The 18227-nt window shown below is 36.1% G+C and overlaps 2 protein-coding genes across 2 annotated transcripts in view; both read left to right on the top strand.

Moving 5' to 3' along the window:
* The window catches only part of LOC124221122 (rRNA 2'-O-methyltransferase fibrillarin-like), a 292337-nt gene that overhangs the window by 51550 nt on the left and 222560 nt on the right, over positions 1–18227 (top strand). The window lies entirely within an intron of this gene.
* Positions 7744–16119, top strand: LOC124222135 (odorant receptor 67a-like). The gene is made up of 6 exons (XM_046632780.2): positions 7744–8175; positions 9596–9837; positions 14113–14212; positions 15388–15492; positions 15621–15779; positions 15878–16119. The coding sequence occupies exons 1-6, from the start codon at positions 7882–7884 to the stop codon at positions 15932–15934; spliced, it is 957 nt and encodes a 318-aa protein (XP_046488736.1). The 5' UTR covers positions 7744–7881; the 3' UTR covers positions 15935–16119.

Genomic DNA, 18227 nt, shown 5'->3' with positions numbered 1-18227 from the left:
CAACTCATAGCACTTTCAATTTTGTATTTTTTGACTTGTTTTTTTTTTTTTTGTAATCGTGAAATAATAATAAACGCCTGATAAAAAAATGGATGGTAAAAATATTTTTTGTTTTTTGTTTATAGCACTTCAAAAAACACCTCAAATTCATGCCTCTACACTAGAATACCCCCTTAATTAATACTTACGACGATGCCGGATAAGTTAATGATAGTTTCGGTACTAACAAATCGATCATCACTCGCAGACAAAGGGAAGAATTTCGATCGCCTTAGCCCAATTTCATCGGCGTGACAAATACGTTTTCATTCATTACCACGCCTATATTGTGCATACTTTTAATGGTAGATTATCTACCGCCGGCACCAAGTGGATTCTTGACCTAATCCAGAGCGGGTCAGAGTTATGTGGTCACAGTTACAACGAGTTCGAATTATAATGTATGATCTGCAGTATAGGTTCGAGTTGGTATACTAGCGTTCACTTTCTCCTCAATTGCTATTTAGCGGAAATCTTTCAAGATGACTTTGGTGTCTGCTGATTGTGAGATTATCTGTCAAAAACTTCCAATCTCGATTTAAACAGGATGACAAGGATACAAATGCATTAAATTTAAACTACGAATCATTGAGTTTATTGTGCATTGTAACTTTTGCCAACTTGTAAGTCCTCCTTGTTTTCGTTGCTCAATCTGTCCCATCGCTAAAGAGTTGACCATGTCTGAAAATTATGTTCAATGGTGCACATCAACGCTCATTTTGCAAGCTTATAATCGATTCTCAGAGGCCTTAGTGGGTTAAGCATGGATGTACTGCCTTGGAGCGGATTTCGTCAATATATTTACTGTACAGTACCATTATCACGAAGGCTGTGTTCTTTCAATTCATACTTGAACAAAAGTTTTGTTGCAAAGTACCAAATAAAAATCGCAATACCGAAAATAATGTATTTTGCGAACTGGACTAACCGATTTTTGAGAAAGAATTATCATACGTAGCAAGGGCCGTAAACTTAAACGAAACATTGAGAACTGATTTCATTGACAGGAAAGGTGAAAAGAATATATATGTTCACTTTTCCGTTTCTTTCTGCGTACTCCGTCAATACAATTGTCATTTTTCAGTGACAGACTCAGATAATGAGACGCAATATGAATTTTTTTGAAACCAATCTGAGAGATTCATGATTGGAAAAACACGAGCATATTATGACATGTTTTTTAAAAGTTGAGTGAAGTTGTCCGTACGACATAGCGAAAATGTAGTATTTTCAGATATTCCTGTTCCGGTTATGTTAGACCAAATGCTACAAGACAAAAACAGAAGACATAAATACGATAATGTCTTACTATCTTGCTGAAATTCCTAAAATCTATTTTATTTGAATGAGAAAAAAAACGATTGACAACAATGATTACAGGCAACACTGGTAATTGAGATACAGACCTGCACTATGGCACGGGTTTTGACTTATCTATTTGGACGATTTGAAAGGCAGCAAAGTAAAAATTTCTTCACCTACATTGGAGGACACTCCGATATGCTATTTACGTTTAATATTATGTATACTTGTCACACTCTCTGTTACATGATGTAAAGATATCTACCAAATCCGCTCTAAGGCAGCACACCTATGCTTATCGTGCTACAGTCTTCACCAAGAAAAAATGTCGGGACTGGAGAGGAAGATTTACGAAAATGAATAAAATGATATCTTGGAATGCTCGTGAAATATCGCAGTACCACCATTATAACTGACATGAATCTAAGACTATCTTTCCCTAACTTCGCCCACATTTACACACGTGTGCATTGTGCGGAAGGATATTGAACACCGACACCTGTAAGTTTCACAAAGTATAATGTATGACACGAAGTAAGAAATGTGTATTATGTTGAGTTGAGCCCTGACACTTATCGCGATGTGTTTAAATTTAGATTTGCTCGCTGTCGATCGTGCCATTTAAGTTTCTACTTTTCAACATGATATGAAAATGGAAAGCCTCACGCGTTACAATTCTCACGTGAATGCAGCGCGATTATCTTACTGCTGAGTATATTGAGATATTCATTAGCATAATAGTGCTATCGGGACACAGACTAGTAATTTATTGAATTTGTTCTATTTTTCATACAGTATCTGTGTTTATGAAGAATCGTAGAAATTGAGAATACGCCTAATGCCTACACACTTGAGACAGATTTGGTGACGGTAATCTTATAAAATTAGTACAACGTAAGCCGATGAAAATATAAATTATTCAACTACAACTACGTGCGTCAGAATCCTCTACTATCAATGAAAAGCAGTGAGGAGACGGCGTGACAAACGCAAGGAAAACAGAAATGGGAAGCTTCCCTTTTATTTTGAAATAGTTGTTCTCCAATTCTTACCGCACAACGATGAGAAATGGTGAAAATCAATAGCAGGCTGAGCAAACGCTCGCGTATGCGCGAGATAATTGAACTCTATTGGTAACGGAGATCGTACCGTGGCAATATATTCGTTTGTAAGGTGGGGGAGTCAACTTATTCGAAATAGAGCACGAGCTGTAAAACTTTTGCTCTTTAAGTACCCAATTGGGGTTCTGTTCTCATGACGATTTGTCACAGTCGCCATTCACCGATCACTTTCCCAAAGCATTGTCAATTGCTACATTAATTATTGGAAATCTGCGTACCGTGAAAAAAATTTCATTGCCCACATAATCTCTATTAGCTGCGCGAGATTTCCACACTTTAAAATGTGCGCTAAATGAACTTGAATGCTAATGAACTAATTAGTTAAAAATCAAAGTTGGCTTTCATTCGGCGTGGGACGCGATTTATTATTAGAGATGGCTGCGCAAGAACACACATTGTCTCCGTGCAAAAAAATTCTTCACCGTGCAAAATGTCTTCCAACGCATTCATGATATTCCACATTCCAATTGACGCATTCACCAACTCACGAAAATTTAATTCACATCCTTCATCATCCGCTCTCGCAAATGATATTGCTTTATACTGGGTGTCCCATTTTAATCTTACATCTAAATTATCTCGAAAAATATTGCTCTGATCAAATTTTGTTTGAAACAAAAGTTTTAGAGTTCAAAAGGGGACGTTCAAAAAAAATTTTGTTGAAGGTCCCAAATTTACAATAGCGACGCTACGATGGCTGACATGGTTTTTTTTAAGGGAAACCTAACTTTTTTTTATGACAAAACAATGCATTGCATTGAAACTAACAACTTTTGTAACAAACATTTTTCGATTCAGATTGTGGTTTTCATGTTGGAACTCCATTTTTGACTATTTAGCGCTGTCCGGAAGGTACCGTACAAAACCCAAACAAACCCAAACAACCCAAGCGCTAAATAGTCAAAAATGGAGTTCCAACATGAAAACCACAATCTGAATCGAAAAATGTTTCTTACAAAAGTTGTTAGTTTCAATGCAATGCATTGTTTTGTCATAAAAAAAAGTTAGGTTTCCCTTAAAAAAAACCATGTCAGCCATCGTAGCGTCGCTATTGTAAATTTGGGACCTTCAACAAAATTTTTTTTGAACGTCCCCCTTTGAACTCTAAAACTTTTGTTTCAAACGAAATTTGATCAGAGCAATATTTTTCGAGATAATTTAGATGTAAGATTAAAATGGGACACCCAGTAGGTTCGAAGGTGATGACGCCACGTGTTTTCACAATGGCAGCAGCCGTTTCAGCGGGCGCAGTTTGGTGTTATTCGTAGCTGGCGCACAAGGATGTCACTGATCAGGCGAGGAATTTATTTACGAATGTCAAATAATGAATTTCCCAGCATAAGATCGTCGATCCGAAAATTCTTTCCACCCAACACTGTTGGCGAAACAAGAAAGAACAAAGTCAGAATAACAAACAGTATGTACAAAACAGATGACAACTTGGAGATGTAAATTATAATGTAAAAAGAAGCCTCCGTAATTTCTGGCTATCATAATTTGCGATTGCAAATTCAGCAATTATGTTGGAAAGCGATTGGATTAAAATATCGTATTCAACTGACGTAAACTGCTGTTTTTACGTGCGTTGGAAAGCCGGCGCTGGGTTGAAGTTAGTAACGTTACCGTAAAGATGCATGTTTAGGAAACATCGTTACTTGGCACATTTAGGATTGTACGAAATTTAGTAAACCATAATAAACAAAACATTTTGATATTTTGAAAAGTTAACTTTTTGAAAGTCATTCGAGAATTGCAGAATAATGAACTTTTTTCTGATGTTTCGTTACGTCAATGCTACTAACTTCAGCCTCGTAAATAGTTTGGATGAGAATGAATAAAAAATTGAAACTGAAATTGAAAGAAAGGCAGAAACGTTTGCTCTTTTGGCAACTCTCAAATAAACATTCGGAAAAGAAATACAAATACCTAGAAAATAATCGCACTAATCTTTGCACTTGCATAATGCTATTCATAATAAAACTTTGTCATGAAAAATTATAGTATAAGGTTACAACGTGGCCTCAACTTTTGAATTGAATGCATTGCATTTCTTGCAGGTGTCATTTCTCAAATACATAGGAGGTTTCAGCATGTGGAAAGCAGAAAGTCTGTGGTTTATGGGATGCGTAACAGATGAACGTGCGTCCAATAGACGCAGGCCATAGATGGATATGTGCACCATTACACAATACCAATTTGATCCGAGCTATATCAAAGGTATGTGTAATGGATCAAGCACCTTATGTTTTTGTGCATGGTCATTTTCCGCACCTGTTCGTTATCACTATAATGTACTTTCTTGCTTTACTTCGTTCGGAATTGTTTTTTTTTTGTCTTACACTCGATTATGATATTAGTCTTGATTGAGGCATTATAATAATAACGTAGAACTATAGCACACATATTTTAGTTTATTTACAATTCACAGATTCGTTATCACATTGATATATTGTTCCAGAAATCATTTCAAATAACTGAAACTTCGTCGGACCAATTAAATTGGTACTCACAATCAGAAAGACGTTCCGAGAAGTCAACCGATTAGATAAACAGTGAAAGAGAAATGGAGAATGCACAAACAGACGCTCAGAGGACCAACAAATCATTGAAATATATTTCTCCCACATATTTTCAGTATCAAATTTATCCAGTTTTCTTTCTCAATTAAAATAAAAATGCGGTAAAAAAATTTCTTTGCACAAAATACCCTATGGTCAGGTTATTTGAACCTCAGCACTGGAAATCATAAACTGCATGATCTATGCATTACTTAAACCGCCAAAGGCAATTCAGAAATGTCTATCATCCATTTTAGAGATATTGAATATTGTCTTAGAATCGTATCTAATAACCCTGTAAGATAGAAACTCATTTCATAATATCTACAGCACCGAATGGTAAAATTGATAATGTATTTTGCTTTCCGAATTAACTAATTTCGACGTTAGATATACATATACGAGATAGCAAGTAATATATGAGGTAGTTCAAATGATCGTGAACAAGATTCGATCCCTACCGAATTGGTCGTCGATTTGTTTCCTACTTCTACTCCACCAAATATACATTTTCTAATCTTTTCAGATATTTTCCAGTTGCCCTTTAAGTGTGGATCTTTTAGATCTCATCTTCCATAAATCGAGAACTGCGCATTTGGGAGAAAAGTTGTGAAGGGGGAAAATTATGTTGTTTTCTGAATTGGTTGATAACGAGTTTTTTAGAATTTTTGCGCGTATTTCGTTGAAATTGTTATGGGATGAATGATGGTTACCATGATGTTATTACGGCGTATTTTGTGTTCGCAACATGTCGCCTACGCGCACGTACGAAGGATAAAACGAATTGAGAAGAACTTGTGTGGAGCAGTTGAATGTTTGAGTACAGGTACAATACAATTGATTTGTTTTAAAACATATGGAGAGTACAACGAGAAGATGTAGAGGAGGAGAAAGGGAAGAGACGTGAATTTAGATGTTGGCCGAACGATGATGACCTGATGACCTGAGAGTGTGAATATATGGCGGGAAGGATGCAAGGGACTGGCTAGTTGCAGTGTACGAACAGAGGGAGCATTCTGCTGATGCGGGTAATACATGGGTAGTTGAATCTCTAAAATATTGGTAATATAGCAGTTCAAAATATTTTTATGAAAATAGATCAGTAATATTGGTCATAGTCTAATCTCGCACATAATTTATTGTATAATGTACCAATGATCCACAACGATACAGATTTAAATATATTGAATAAGGTGGCATCAAGTGGTTTTTTTTTTTTTTTACATTTTGTGTGACGAATAACATGAAGAAGAATTTGTGAAAGGCTTCAGGTAATAATTCGATACACAGTAATACAAACAAAAATACGTAGATCAAGAACGAATGGTTTTCTCATGTTCACACTCTGAGGGTGTACGATTTGACGTTTCGTTCGACATTTTACGATATTGATTTCAAGATATGATGCGTCATGGATTATATTCTACAGTTGCGATGCTTAAAACATAGGGACGTTCATTCAAGGAGTATTAGAGGGAAAGAGTTTATAGTGGGTTTAAAGAACGGCTTTCGTGCGCGATCAGTCTTATCTGTTTGACGTTTACTCGAACAGGAAAATTCTCAGTTCAAGAATGGTAAATGATGCTTGATTCGCGTTTCATAGAAGAGGGTAAGGAGCGGCGGGGGAGGGCGCAGATTTGGGCGATAATACGAGTGAAAAAGTGCAATTTTCATCAAAAATACCATTTCTTGATAAAAATATCTTGAAATGCTGTAGGTTCAGCGAAAATTCCAGGTCATCTCTCATGTGCGAATAATAACACCGTAGTGATTGAAGTGCTCGATTCATCACATCACGAACACGTACATACTTTTGGTAATGACGATTGAAAAGTTCATGAAGATGCTAACTCTGCCAGTAGAATTGCTTGGCTCGGTTCACCACGCATTTTGGAAGTAGTGTAATATCTGCGTCGATGGTGCCACTGTCAGTTTGCTTGTTCAGCTGTGCAAAGTAGTCCTGGTCGGGAAGCCCGCTGTTAACATGCAATAATGCCTAGATTTGCGAATAAACGTTTTCACTTATATCGAGAAGTTCTGGTTTCGTTCAGTAAGCTTTTATTTGTCAGACTTGCAATATTTTTCGTCGACCAAATGACGAAAATGTAATCCGTTAAATGAAGAATTTAGTTAGAATCTACATGAACGGTTACAAACCAGAGAATTTGGATAGATTTGAGTTCCATGCCATTCGCAATACTAGTTGAATTTTCATTCTTTCTTTTTTTTTTGCCGATTTTTTGATCCTGTAGTTTGAAAAACCGCTCATATAGCCGAGGGTCGACGTACAAATGGTTAAAGTTTATGTGAACCATTCTAACTGTGCCTGTGTACGTAAGGTGACGTCGGTTCAAGAGAGAAGGAACGTATGCCTCCGTGTACGTGTGAAACAAGTTAATGCCATGTTAAAAAAGGGTTTCTGAACCGATATAAGTACGCAGTAATAATAGGTGAGTGGTTGAGATATAATTTTCTGCAGACGTCAGACCGGCAAGTTTTGAAACGAGTGAAAAACTTGGCAGAGACTACCGTATTCGTCGTAGGAGTCCATTTGAATTAAGATGCGGGAACCTCCCTTTCGCACCCTGGAATCGGCCAATCGGAAGCAAGTAATTCCCAGGCTATTCTTGGGCTGAATGAATAGCTTTCAAATATGAAAGATACTGTACATCGATTGCACCTAGCACGAAAGCCAAGACTGTAATTCCTTCTCGAACCTCGAAGCGTTCAGAGAAATTGGTGGTGCGCTCCAGGTTTCTGACTCGTTTTGCGAGCTCATCTGAGAATAATTGCCCTCAGCTGATCACTGACTGGTCAGCATCGCGAATTATCTAGAAACAAGTCGCGTAAAAAAGGTCTCTATGAAGCAACGCGTCACGCTCCGGACTGCCATCAATGTTACCAGATATCCAATAGCTCCTATTGCTTCCTGGCCGTTGCCGCGAGGAGTCTCCCGCTTGAATGTCGCGTTGCATAACTTTCGCTGGTGGTTTTCAATCCTCCACGCCATAAGCAATTCTTACGGCTGGTTTTACAACGTTTATAGCCACAGTGGCGACCCCGACGTCATGATTAGAGCTTTGTCAGAGATTGGTGCCTTGTACTCTACGATTTTCAAAATGTTGATCTGCAAAATAGAAGCTCCAGGTCTGCAGGTATGTGGATACAGTGTATAGTTTCTAAATAAAATGATTAACGAATGCAGTGTTAATGATGCCATCGGCGGGTTCCCTGAGTTTAAAGGCGGTTGATCCTTGTCGTCGGGGCTGATATTCAGAACTGTAAACTGTACGATTCTATTCAAGGATTAACTTGGTGTCAACTTTGTGAAAAGAGAATCGGTTTTACACGATATTTGCAAGAATAAAATTTGTATCTGTGAAAAAAAATCTTCAATTCATGCTTTGAATTAACTTCAACACAACTCTCTCATTATCCAAGGGTAAAATTTTGTTAGAACCAACCTTTAGTCAACAAAAACTCATAACTATCCAGCAAACACTTTCGGCAAACAATTCGCGAGGTTGGGAATCTAATATTTGCCGTATTTTGATGAAATTTATAATGCCAAATTGGCTATCCTTCGAATGCATTGATACTTCAATAACCAATCGAGTTTTTTTAAAATCACTTTCATATTTGAACATAGTTTCTGATTTCGGTAGCTTTTGTGATTCACTTATAATAGAACGCGTGAATTCAGTTACCGTCTAGTTATCATGGAAATAACTTGTTTGAATACGACCTTTGTTATTCAGGAAACGAATCGAAATAGTTATGAGTAATTCGTTTTAAAATTGAAAAATGTCGTGTGTATTAAATCTGGGAACCATTGATTAGTACCTGATCGCCGAGATGCAGGAATTTCTGGATAAAGCAAACGACAAGGAACTGGAATTAATTCAGCAGTACGTGGACAAATGTCTGCGTTCTCATATAGTCCGGTCAATTTAGACATAAAAATACTGATCAAGCAAGATCAAATATTTATGTTATAAACTATGATTTCATGAAGCTGGAGGTCGAAAAAAAAAATTGTTTTTTTTTTTTTTTGAGGCAGTCTAATATATACTATGTATATATATACTATGTATATCCGTATATATACTATGTATGTCAGTATATATACTATACATATATTATGTATATCCGTGACACATACAATATGCGTGCATATTATATAGAATGTAACTCGTTCGACTTTTAGAATCGCGATATCTCAGAAATGATGATTCTTAGGAAAAAGAGTACAGAGACCATTTTTGTGGGTAATTTTACGATCTACAATTTTGGTCTGAACTATTTTTTTGATAAAATTAACCGTTAACGAGAAAAATCGAAAAACCCGAAAATTTTGACCTTTGACCTTTAATAACTTTTTTAGCACACACGGTATCGATGGGGACTTTTTTCTTTTTCTTTATAATGGTAAACCCAAGGTCTCTACCAAAATTCAGCTCTGTCGGAATTATTGTGTTTCGAAATGTCTAAATTGACCGGACTAATACGACCGTAATGGTTTCCTGCATGCTCGGTCCAATCGCCTACATCCTTGGACCACTGTTAATTTCACAGCCTCTACCAGGAGCCGCAGATTATCCATTTTCACTAGAGCCAACATGGCTTTGGATGATTCTGTACGCTTCGCACAGTGTGATCATAGCCCAGGTTGGATGCATGGCAATACTCGACTTTATGTTCGCAATTCTACTGTGGTATGCCGGTGCCAGATTTGAAATGCTGGGATTAGAATTTCAATGGGCAACTACTCCGAGTGACGTTCAACGCTGCATCCGAAAGCATCTATATCTGATAAAGTGAGATTCATTTTCGTATACCTCTTGAGAGTACACAATTGTTTAAATTGTGTACAAGGGCATATTTGATATTCGCAATGAGCATTCCTAATATTATTGTTCATTTCTTACTTTTGAAAATAAATTCACAATTTGTACGTACTTGGACAATATCTGGGTAATGAAAATTGATAGACAAAAAATGTATATTCTTATATTGTTTTTGGTTGAAAAAAATTTAATCTAATTCACTATTAACATAGCATCCACTTCGTTATCGTTTTGAATGGCGATAAGAAAATTGGAAGTGTCAATATCTTCGTCCGACCATAGAGCATCGTCTTCATTGTTTATCAAATGGAGTGTTGTGTAATTTGCTTATTTTTAATGACAAATAAATAGTAGAACTAAAATAAAACGACTATCAAGGAGCGAAAGTTAGCGTCGAATCAAGACGTTATCGGTCTTTCGGTGTGTAAATATTAAGCCTAGCCGAAAAGACGATGCGCGAATGTTTTGAATAAAGCCACGGGTGCCGCGGAAATGCGAATACAAACAATTTCAAACTTCAAAATAACGTACATAATTATATTGCATATGTCCGAGGATCATTTCACCCGTAGCCATATTCAGTTGTCATAATGTTTTAGATTACACGTGGTGTTACGAATCTTATGACACCCCCTCCACCACGCATCATCTTTTCTCACTTTGTGGACCCCTTCCCTCTCTCTTTGCCTGTCACACAATTAATGGACGACCCCTATTTGAAACCACTCAAAATCAATGTTTTAACGATGTCCGTTATCATTACGATAATTCCTTTCATAAGGTCATAATGATCAATTACTCAATTCACGCCTAGCCTGCAGAATCATTCTTTCCAACGTCCCAATAAACATTGCTGGTAAATAAATCGTAAGAAATTCGTCGAAAAATAACGTTGTATATAGTTGAATAATCGTTCAGCACATACGTTTTTTCTCGTGAAAAATGTCCGCCCTGATATAGGTTTTTTCGACTGCGCTCATCAACGTTTTCTGTTAGTGATTATGATCCGGATATTCCACGGTTGAAGTAAACGTCGAAATTACGGTTTTCGGAAACGTAATGAAACAAGTATGAAAGAACGCAATTTAAATGTTAACGTAGACGTTTAATATATACCTGTTATAGCCACCATTTTTCGTGGTTCAAACACGTTTAATAAGCGTGTTCATTGGAAAATTTTTTTTATAATAATACACGTACTTAATGTGTGTTGATTTAACGTAAAAACGATATCCGTAAACAATTATTATACGTTTAATTGAATACACTTAATCGAATATCACGCGGTTCCGATAAACGTGTAACAACCAACTTGAGAATATGTTTTCGGTATAATTTTTCATGTACTATATTAATGCACAAGCTGTTAAAAGCTTCTTGTATGGTCAATATGGACTTATCTCAGGGGTTAGATGATACAGCAACGCTCACATTCTTAGCTATTTCAGTAATGGTAACTTGCACCAATTAAATGATATTAATTATTTTACATCCACACCTATGTATTCTTATGAGAAATACAGGACAACTAAATGAGATAAAGCACACACCTTTGCGAAACATGATATATATTTATTATAAGGTACTTTCATCCAAGGCAACAATGACAATAGTTACATTGCACACGTATCGAAATATCCGCTTTAACAATGTATCTGAAACATAACAGTAGTTTTTTATACATATATACCAGTTTGTCTGTATCGTTGATGCGGACATTTTATTATGCCAACGATGTAACTGTGTGAATGTTGACTGGGATGTATAAATAAACATACAGTCTTTTACATATACGCATACCTCAATTGTACAGATGTACTCACAAGAGTATAGAAGTATAGCAAATGGTAAAATTAAGTAAACATGAACAAACAAAAACTTATATCCGATACAAGAGGTTTGATAACAAATAAAACATGAAACAAAATAATCATACAATGATTATACCCTAACGAGGAAAATTGTTAACTTTCATCTCGGGACTAGGTAAAAAATCACAATCCTGACAAAGTAAAATAATAAAAAGTATTGGCACATTATTTCAACACAGAACACAGATGCTATAGAGGGCGTCTTCTAGGTACGCAGTACGCAAGTTTTAACCAATATTGGACCGCAGTTGGAGTATTAACTTTCCTGATATCACTGCTAATCCGTGAAACTTGACTGGGATGTAATATATACACAGTCTTTTAAAAATACCTACATTGCATAGATCAGTTATATCGAAGGCTCACATAAACACGGACGTGCACTGACCTCGGAAGTTGGTCAAATTAGACTGATTCACTGATCGCGTGAGCTGAGAGCCTTCGCGAACGGTGGTGGGGGGGCATTCTGGCGCGTCGTCATCGGCTCTCAGCGTGCAGGAACCGTACGAGTTACAACACGCTGACCTAGCGAGCCAATCAGAGGCAGAAGAAAAGGCGCGAGTATTTCACGCTAGGACATTCTCGATTCTTCGCGACCGCTTGTCGTTTGACACATGCGCTCATTATACGTATATGTAACATCCATGGTACACGAGCTTCATCTACGGCCACTCGCTTTCCTAGCATGGGTTATTCCAATATATACATTATGGTATAGGAAAACGTATGTTTTACAATTAATAAAGACGCCGCGAAGGGATGCACTTATATGCTCAACTACGTAATTTCTTGGTGACCTTTGTAAAAAAATCTGTTCATCGATTTTTCAACTTTTTTTCCTATGTTGGGGAATTAACAATAACACAAGGAAAAGAATTTGAAAAAATGGAGGTAACATATTGTTCTACTTTACAATATTACGTAGAATAAAATTATCACTTCTAGTGTTATGTCACCTGAATTTTTTCATATTTTTGATGATACTTACTAGTTTATCGAATGAAAAAAAAGATTGGAAATCGAATGACCAGTTGTTTACAAAATTTAAGGTAATCAGAAAAACGTGCTGAGGAGGATAACAAAACGTTGAATTTTAGTCACTGCTAACATGAGAAAAACTTGAATATAATGATTATAGTTCCGAATTCAAACATCGCAATATGTAAGTAAATGATGTAAAAGTTGATTCCTGCCCTCACTATGTTGAAAAGGGTAGTATTCTTGGATATGAAGGTCAGAAAGGTACGAAACAAATCTTGTTTACGTTTCGGCCCGAGTAGGTATATAATTCTGTGTATCGATATGACAAGTCTATGTACGACGTAATTTTCACGTATTACATGTGATCAGTAGATCAAAAGTGTATTGACTTAATTATTAAACAATTAATGAGAACATATTGGCAAGGTATGGTAACTATACGAAACGTTAAACTTGTGTTACTGGTGAAGGAATAAAATATGTATATTAGCTGTTCATGAGACTAGAAATATAATGGATTTTACCACACGTTTATACTACGGATCTCGCTTACCACAATAAAACGTTGATGATGGAACGCAGAAATTTTGTATTTTAATACCTACAAATATACCGATTTTTAACGAATTTAAATTGACAATTGAGCTAGTAAACAAAACGTTGATTATTAGTCTAGAAACCGTTGTTTAAATGTTGTAGAAACGCAGTGAATGAAACGTTAAACTTGTGTTACCGGTGAAGGAATAAAACATGTATATTAACTGTTCATAAGACTAGAAATATAAACGGTTTTACCACACGTTTATACTACGAATCTCGCTTACCACAACAAAACGTTGACGATGAAACGTAGAAAATTTGTATTTTAATATATACAAATATACCGGTTTTTAACGAATTTAAATTAGCAATTGAACTAGTAAACAAAACGTTGATTATTAGTCTAGAAACCGTTGTTTAAATGTACGTGTAATGAAAATCGTATAATATTTGTGGAGAGACAACGATTAATATTTTACTGAAAAATTACCGTATATCGAACACGGTAATATTTTCTACCTATACCATAATTATACGACCTTAACGTTTCTTCAACCACATTTTAACCGGCTCATGTTTACTGGGGTATTGGTCATGTTAAGGAACTGAACAATCTTAAATTTATGTCAATTTTCCGATTATGCACAGGGGTTGAGTCATTGCTATTTGTAAGCACAGGGATTAGACAATAATTACTCAAAGAAACACTACTAAACACTAAGAAACTTTGCGTCTTTGGTGACGTCATGTTACAAACTGAGCTCTTCGCTATTCCATTACTCTCAGCTAACGATCGGTGCGATCGTGAGGAGGCTATGAATCCAGTTCGTAAACCATTTTCCTCTGTCTTCAGATACGTGGATAAACTGAAACTCGCGACGCGTTATATGGCTCTGGAAGTCACTACTATTGCAGTTTTCGCCGTTATCACAGGAGGCTTCGTACTTATCCGTGTAAGTTTGAGACTGTACCTGATTACTCATATTGCGTTCAGTGAATAAACCAAATATAGATAATTCTAATGTTCGTTTCTTATGTACTACGAAATATTGTAGATTCCGTGTAGGTCTACACGGAGAGAAAAAACTTTGAATTTTTACAGGGATTTCTGGAAAATATTACCGTGCTTTCCAATAAACGTGATGAGAACTGCCAGCGTTAGAAAAATTATAAGAAGGTGTCAAAATTATTCTTTGACTTACAGGATAAATATTGTTTGCATTGACCAGAGAAAAATTTCCTCCGTGCATTATTATTTTTCTCCGCGAATGATTAATTTTCTCTGGTCAACGCAAACAATATTCATCCTGTATGTCAAGTTTCACTTGAAAAATATAGAAAAAAAACTTAAATCCATAATTTTCATCGAAATCTTTGCAGCCCTTTTAATATGTAAAACGATGAAGTATTCTTACAAGTGTATACTTTTTCAATAAAATGGAATTGTTCAATAATTCAGGAACATAGTATATGATAAAACTCATCAACTTACATTTTCTGTGACGGTGGGTGTCTCAAAATGTCTTCGTATATCCTGTATAGAAATGAGAAATGGAGAAACAGTCGTCACGATTCTTGGTAGAAGTCTGCAGCGACAACCATAAGAAAAACGCGAACTATGAAATTAGGCAATTCGTTTTATATGGATGAAAAATAAAGATTGTAATCTCGTTCGTTTGCGTCATGTATCCGTTATAGGCCCCTTGCATAACAATATGCATGTGTCAGCGCTGCCTAGCGGAGTTTAAAGGCGTTACATCGATGCTTTTTCCATGCATGTGCACGCCACAAAAATTTGAAAACTCGAACTTTTAATGTGCTGCATTTGAAAAATTCGCTATTACATTTTAAATTCAATGATTGTGAGAGATATTTTTTATTTTTTTAAATGCGTAGTATATTTTTTGTGGGAGCCGATGAAAAATTAGAAGGTCCACATTTTTACGGTGCTGCATTAGAAAAATGCGCCGTCACATTTTAAATTTTTTGCTGCCGAAATACATAGTTTCCAAGCAAGGTAGTAATTTTTTTCATAAAAACCCATAATTTTTGTAACATGCATCAATTGAAACTGCATTAGGTGTCTTTTACATCACGATTATAGTAACAGCAGGGTAATTTTTCTCAGATTTTTCTCTCCGTGCACATACTGGCGAAGTATGTTTTCTTCGAGTTGGTTTCCGCTTTGGAACTCTTCTTATTCACCTGGCCAGCAGACAATCTAATCGACAAGGTAATCGATATAACAATAAAATTATTCAGAAAATCGTGAACAACCGATTATCTTTGAAGTTATCATGGATAAACTATTTTTGAGTCTCATTTTATTCCGTGCACCTCACCCGTTGTTTTCACTTACAGACCGAGAAAATCGGATACGCAGCCTACGGCTGTGCCTGGGTAGGAAAACCGTCCGGTATGCTTCAAGACTTGTTAATTGTCATGCTCCGAGCTAAATCCCCGGCGGTCATACCGATTGATGGCTTGCTTACCATCTTGTCACTTGAACTCTACGGATCCGTAAGTTCTTTCGAATTGATCCTCGCCTCCGATTCTGTAATCTTTGAGTTAGAATATTTGAAGTACACATAATGTTTATTTCAAATTCATTTTCACAGACGATGTCGGCTAGTTTCTCCTATCCCACAACCCTGCGAGTTATCGCTGTTACTTAGGCAAGGCCCGACGGGAAAACGTTCACCGGTAGAACGTTGATCGATAGTTCACTCAGATCAAAATCCCGTATATCATTCGATATTACGCTATTCTGTGAGTGACGATAGATAATAGCAAACCAGTAGGAAGTCTTGATCATGGATGTTTACTAAATGAAATTGTGCAGTTACTAAATAAAGGAAAATCATCCCCAAACCAACGCGACGTGAAACAACTTTGCCCTCTCGTTATGATTTTAGTCCTTTTCCCAATTATTAATTCAAACCAAATCAATTGATTGAAAAAAACCTCCAATATATATGAACCGTCTTTTAAGACAGTCGTGTAGCTTCTAATCTTAGTAACACGTTCGTTCTACATTTTATACGTAAACGAAAAGATAATCGAACTTATTATATTTGAAATGATTCCAAAGTATTTTGCAGCAAAAGTTGGTAAGACGTTTTAAATCATTGAAAATAACATTTACCCGATACTCTTCAAGCGAGATATTCACTGTACAATGTCGCGTAAATATTTCATTACATTCTTTCAAATTTTGTAATGTTTCAAAATATTCATAGTTTCTCGCCTAATACGTTATCGCGGAAGTCTTTTAACCGTTTTGAGACGTTCAATGACCTGTGGTTAACGATAAGGTGTACACGAACATATCGCTCGTATGAATTGCTCTCTCTATAGAGTATAAAATTACTTACGGCTGATTGTTTTACCTTCCTGATAAAATCAATTCTGATTAGTTAAACGCTCTGCTCGATATGCTTTGTGGGAGTCAAGCAGTTTGTACGAAGGGTCAATTTTACCTGGAATATGTAATAATCTGAATGAATGAAATCAGATACCGTTTAAGACTGTACATTTATTGCTTCCAACGCCACCATCTCGGCTACCTGAGAAATTTGTTAGTCATGCTGATTGTTAGTAATGATACGCTGAGCTGAAGTATATAAGCTGCCGTAAGAACCTAATGCAGGATATTCAGAAACTGAATTGTCTTCGATTTTGCCCTTTTCGTCTAATTGGTGAAAGTGAGGTAAGTTGCATTTGTAGAGTGATAAAATGATTCCTTTATCATGCATCGCATTGGAAGAACGTCGTTTGAAAAATTTCAGATTGTGGACATTTTTCTACCACGGATCATCGCAATTTCTTCTAACTCATTGATATTTCAAATACTAGGACTTTGGTACTTTGAATAGCAATGCCTCATGGTGGGTGAACGGAAATCGTATACAGCGGTAATGCTCACGATCATTTCGATGATTGAAAGAAACTGTGACGGGTGTATAATTTGTTACCAGCTTCGAAACGAATGGAACTTGAAGGATTCATGATCGTATATTACCGAGAAGTAAAATTTAATGCGAGTATCGATACGCTTAAAACTACTATGTCCTTTTTTCAGAGTGCCAATTCTAATATTTCATCATTTTGAAGCTGTACCGAGTTTCGACAAAATATAAAACCATCAATCAGAGGCATGCCTTATGGAAATGAGGAAATTGTTGAGGCACCACAGTACGATCTAATCAAACAAAGCGGTTAAACGACACTTTTCCTAATCCTAATTGGGTTTTCATCAATCTTATTTACATTTAGTGAAGTTCTGTTGCTGAAAATGCCATCCTCAGATTTCCGGCATTCCGGGGACTCGTCGATGTGTGGTATCATTTTCTCAATCGCCTCACCAATATACGCGAAGCAGCAAAATCCACTTGATGGAAATTTTAATGATTCATATTTAGATAGCATGAAAAACTAAACTTCAGTCATGATTAAAGGTAACTGGACCCAACACCGCTTAATTGCGATTTTTCGATAACTGTATTGATAGAGAAAATTTGTTGAATCAAACGAAAATCGTTTCAGTTAACTAAATCGGGCGGTTATGGGTGGCTAAGAGAATATCAGGTAAATACGACAATATTTTCAGTTACAGGAATTAAATGAAAAATAATTATCTGAATTGAATAACAAGTTGAGTCAAGTACAAGGATGTTGAAACGGTAAAACATGTAGTTCAAGGACCCGTATTACGTAGATGATTCAACAATCATTTTGTTTATGTGAATATCTTACTTTTCGATCCAACAAATATTTGATTAATTCATCATATTTGTTGGATCAAGTCATAATTCAAGATCATTGAACGAATAAACGCATGAAAAACCTTTAATGACCAAAATACCTGTTCGATATAAATATTTTATTTATATCTAATGTTTGCGGTTAAATAAAGACTACCAATGTTTGATAACTGGAGTGTACTTGCTGTGAGTGAATAAAGTATTG

This window comes from Neodiprion pinetum, chromosome 6 (genome assembly GCF_021155775.2).
Source record: "Neodiprion pinetum isolate iyNeoPine1 chromosome 6, iyNeoPine1.2, whole genome shotgun sequence".
In the NCBI taxonomy this organism is placed as follows: Eukaryota; Metazoa; Arthropoda; class Insecta; order Hymenoptera; family Diprionidae; genus Neodiprion; species Neodiprion pinetum.
The sequence above is the reverse complement of the archived record's forward strand: the minus strand, read 5'-3'. Positions and strand labels throughout refer to the sequence as shown.

What these genes read in the sequence shown, in the direction of transcription:
- LOC124222135 (XM_046632780.2), top strand. Translation starts at nt 7,882, where the DNA reads ATGAAGCAACGCGTCACGCTCCGGACTGCCATCAATGTTACCAGATAT. An exon ending in TAGAAGCTCCAGGTCTGCAG is followed by an intron (nt 8,176 to 9,595) that starts GTATGTGGATAC and finishes TTAATTTCACAG; the next exon opens with CCTCTACCAGGAGCCGCAGA. An exon ending in AAGCATCTATATCTGATAAA is followed by an intron (nt 9,838 to 14,112) that starts GTGAGATTCATT and finishes CTCTGTCTTCAG; the next exon opens with ATACGTGGATAAACTGAAAC.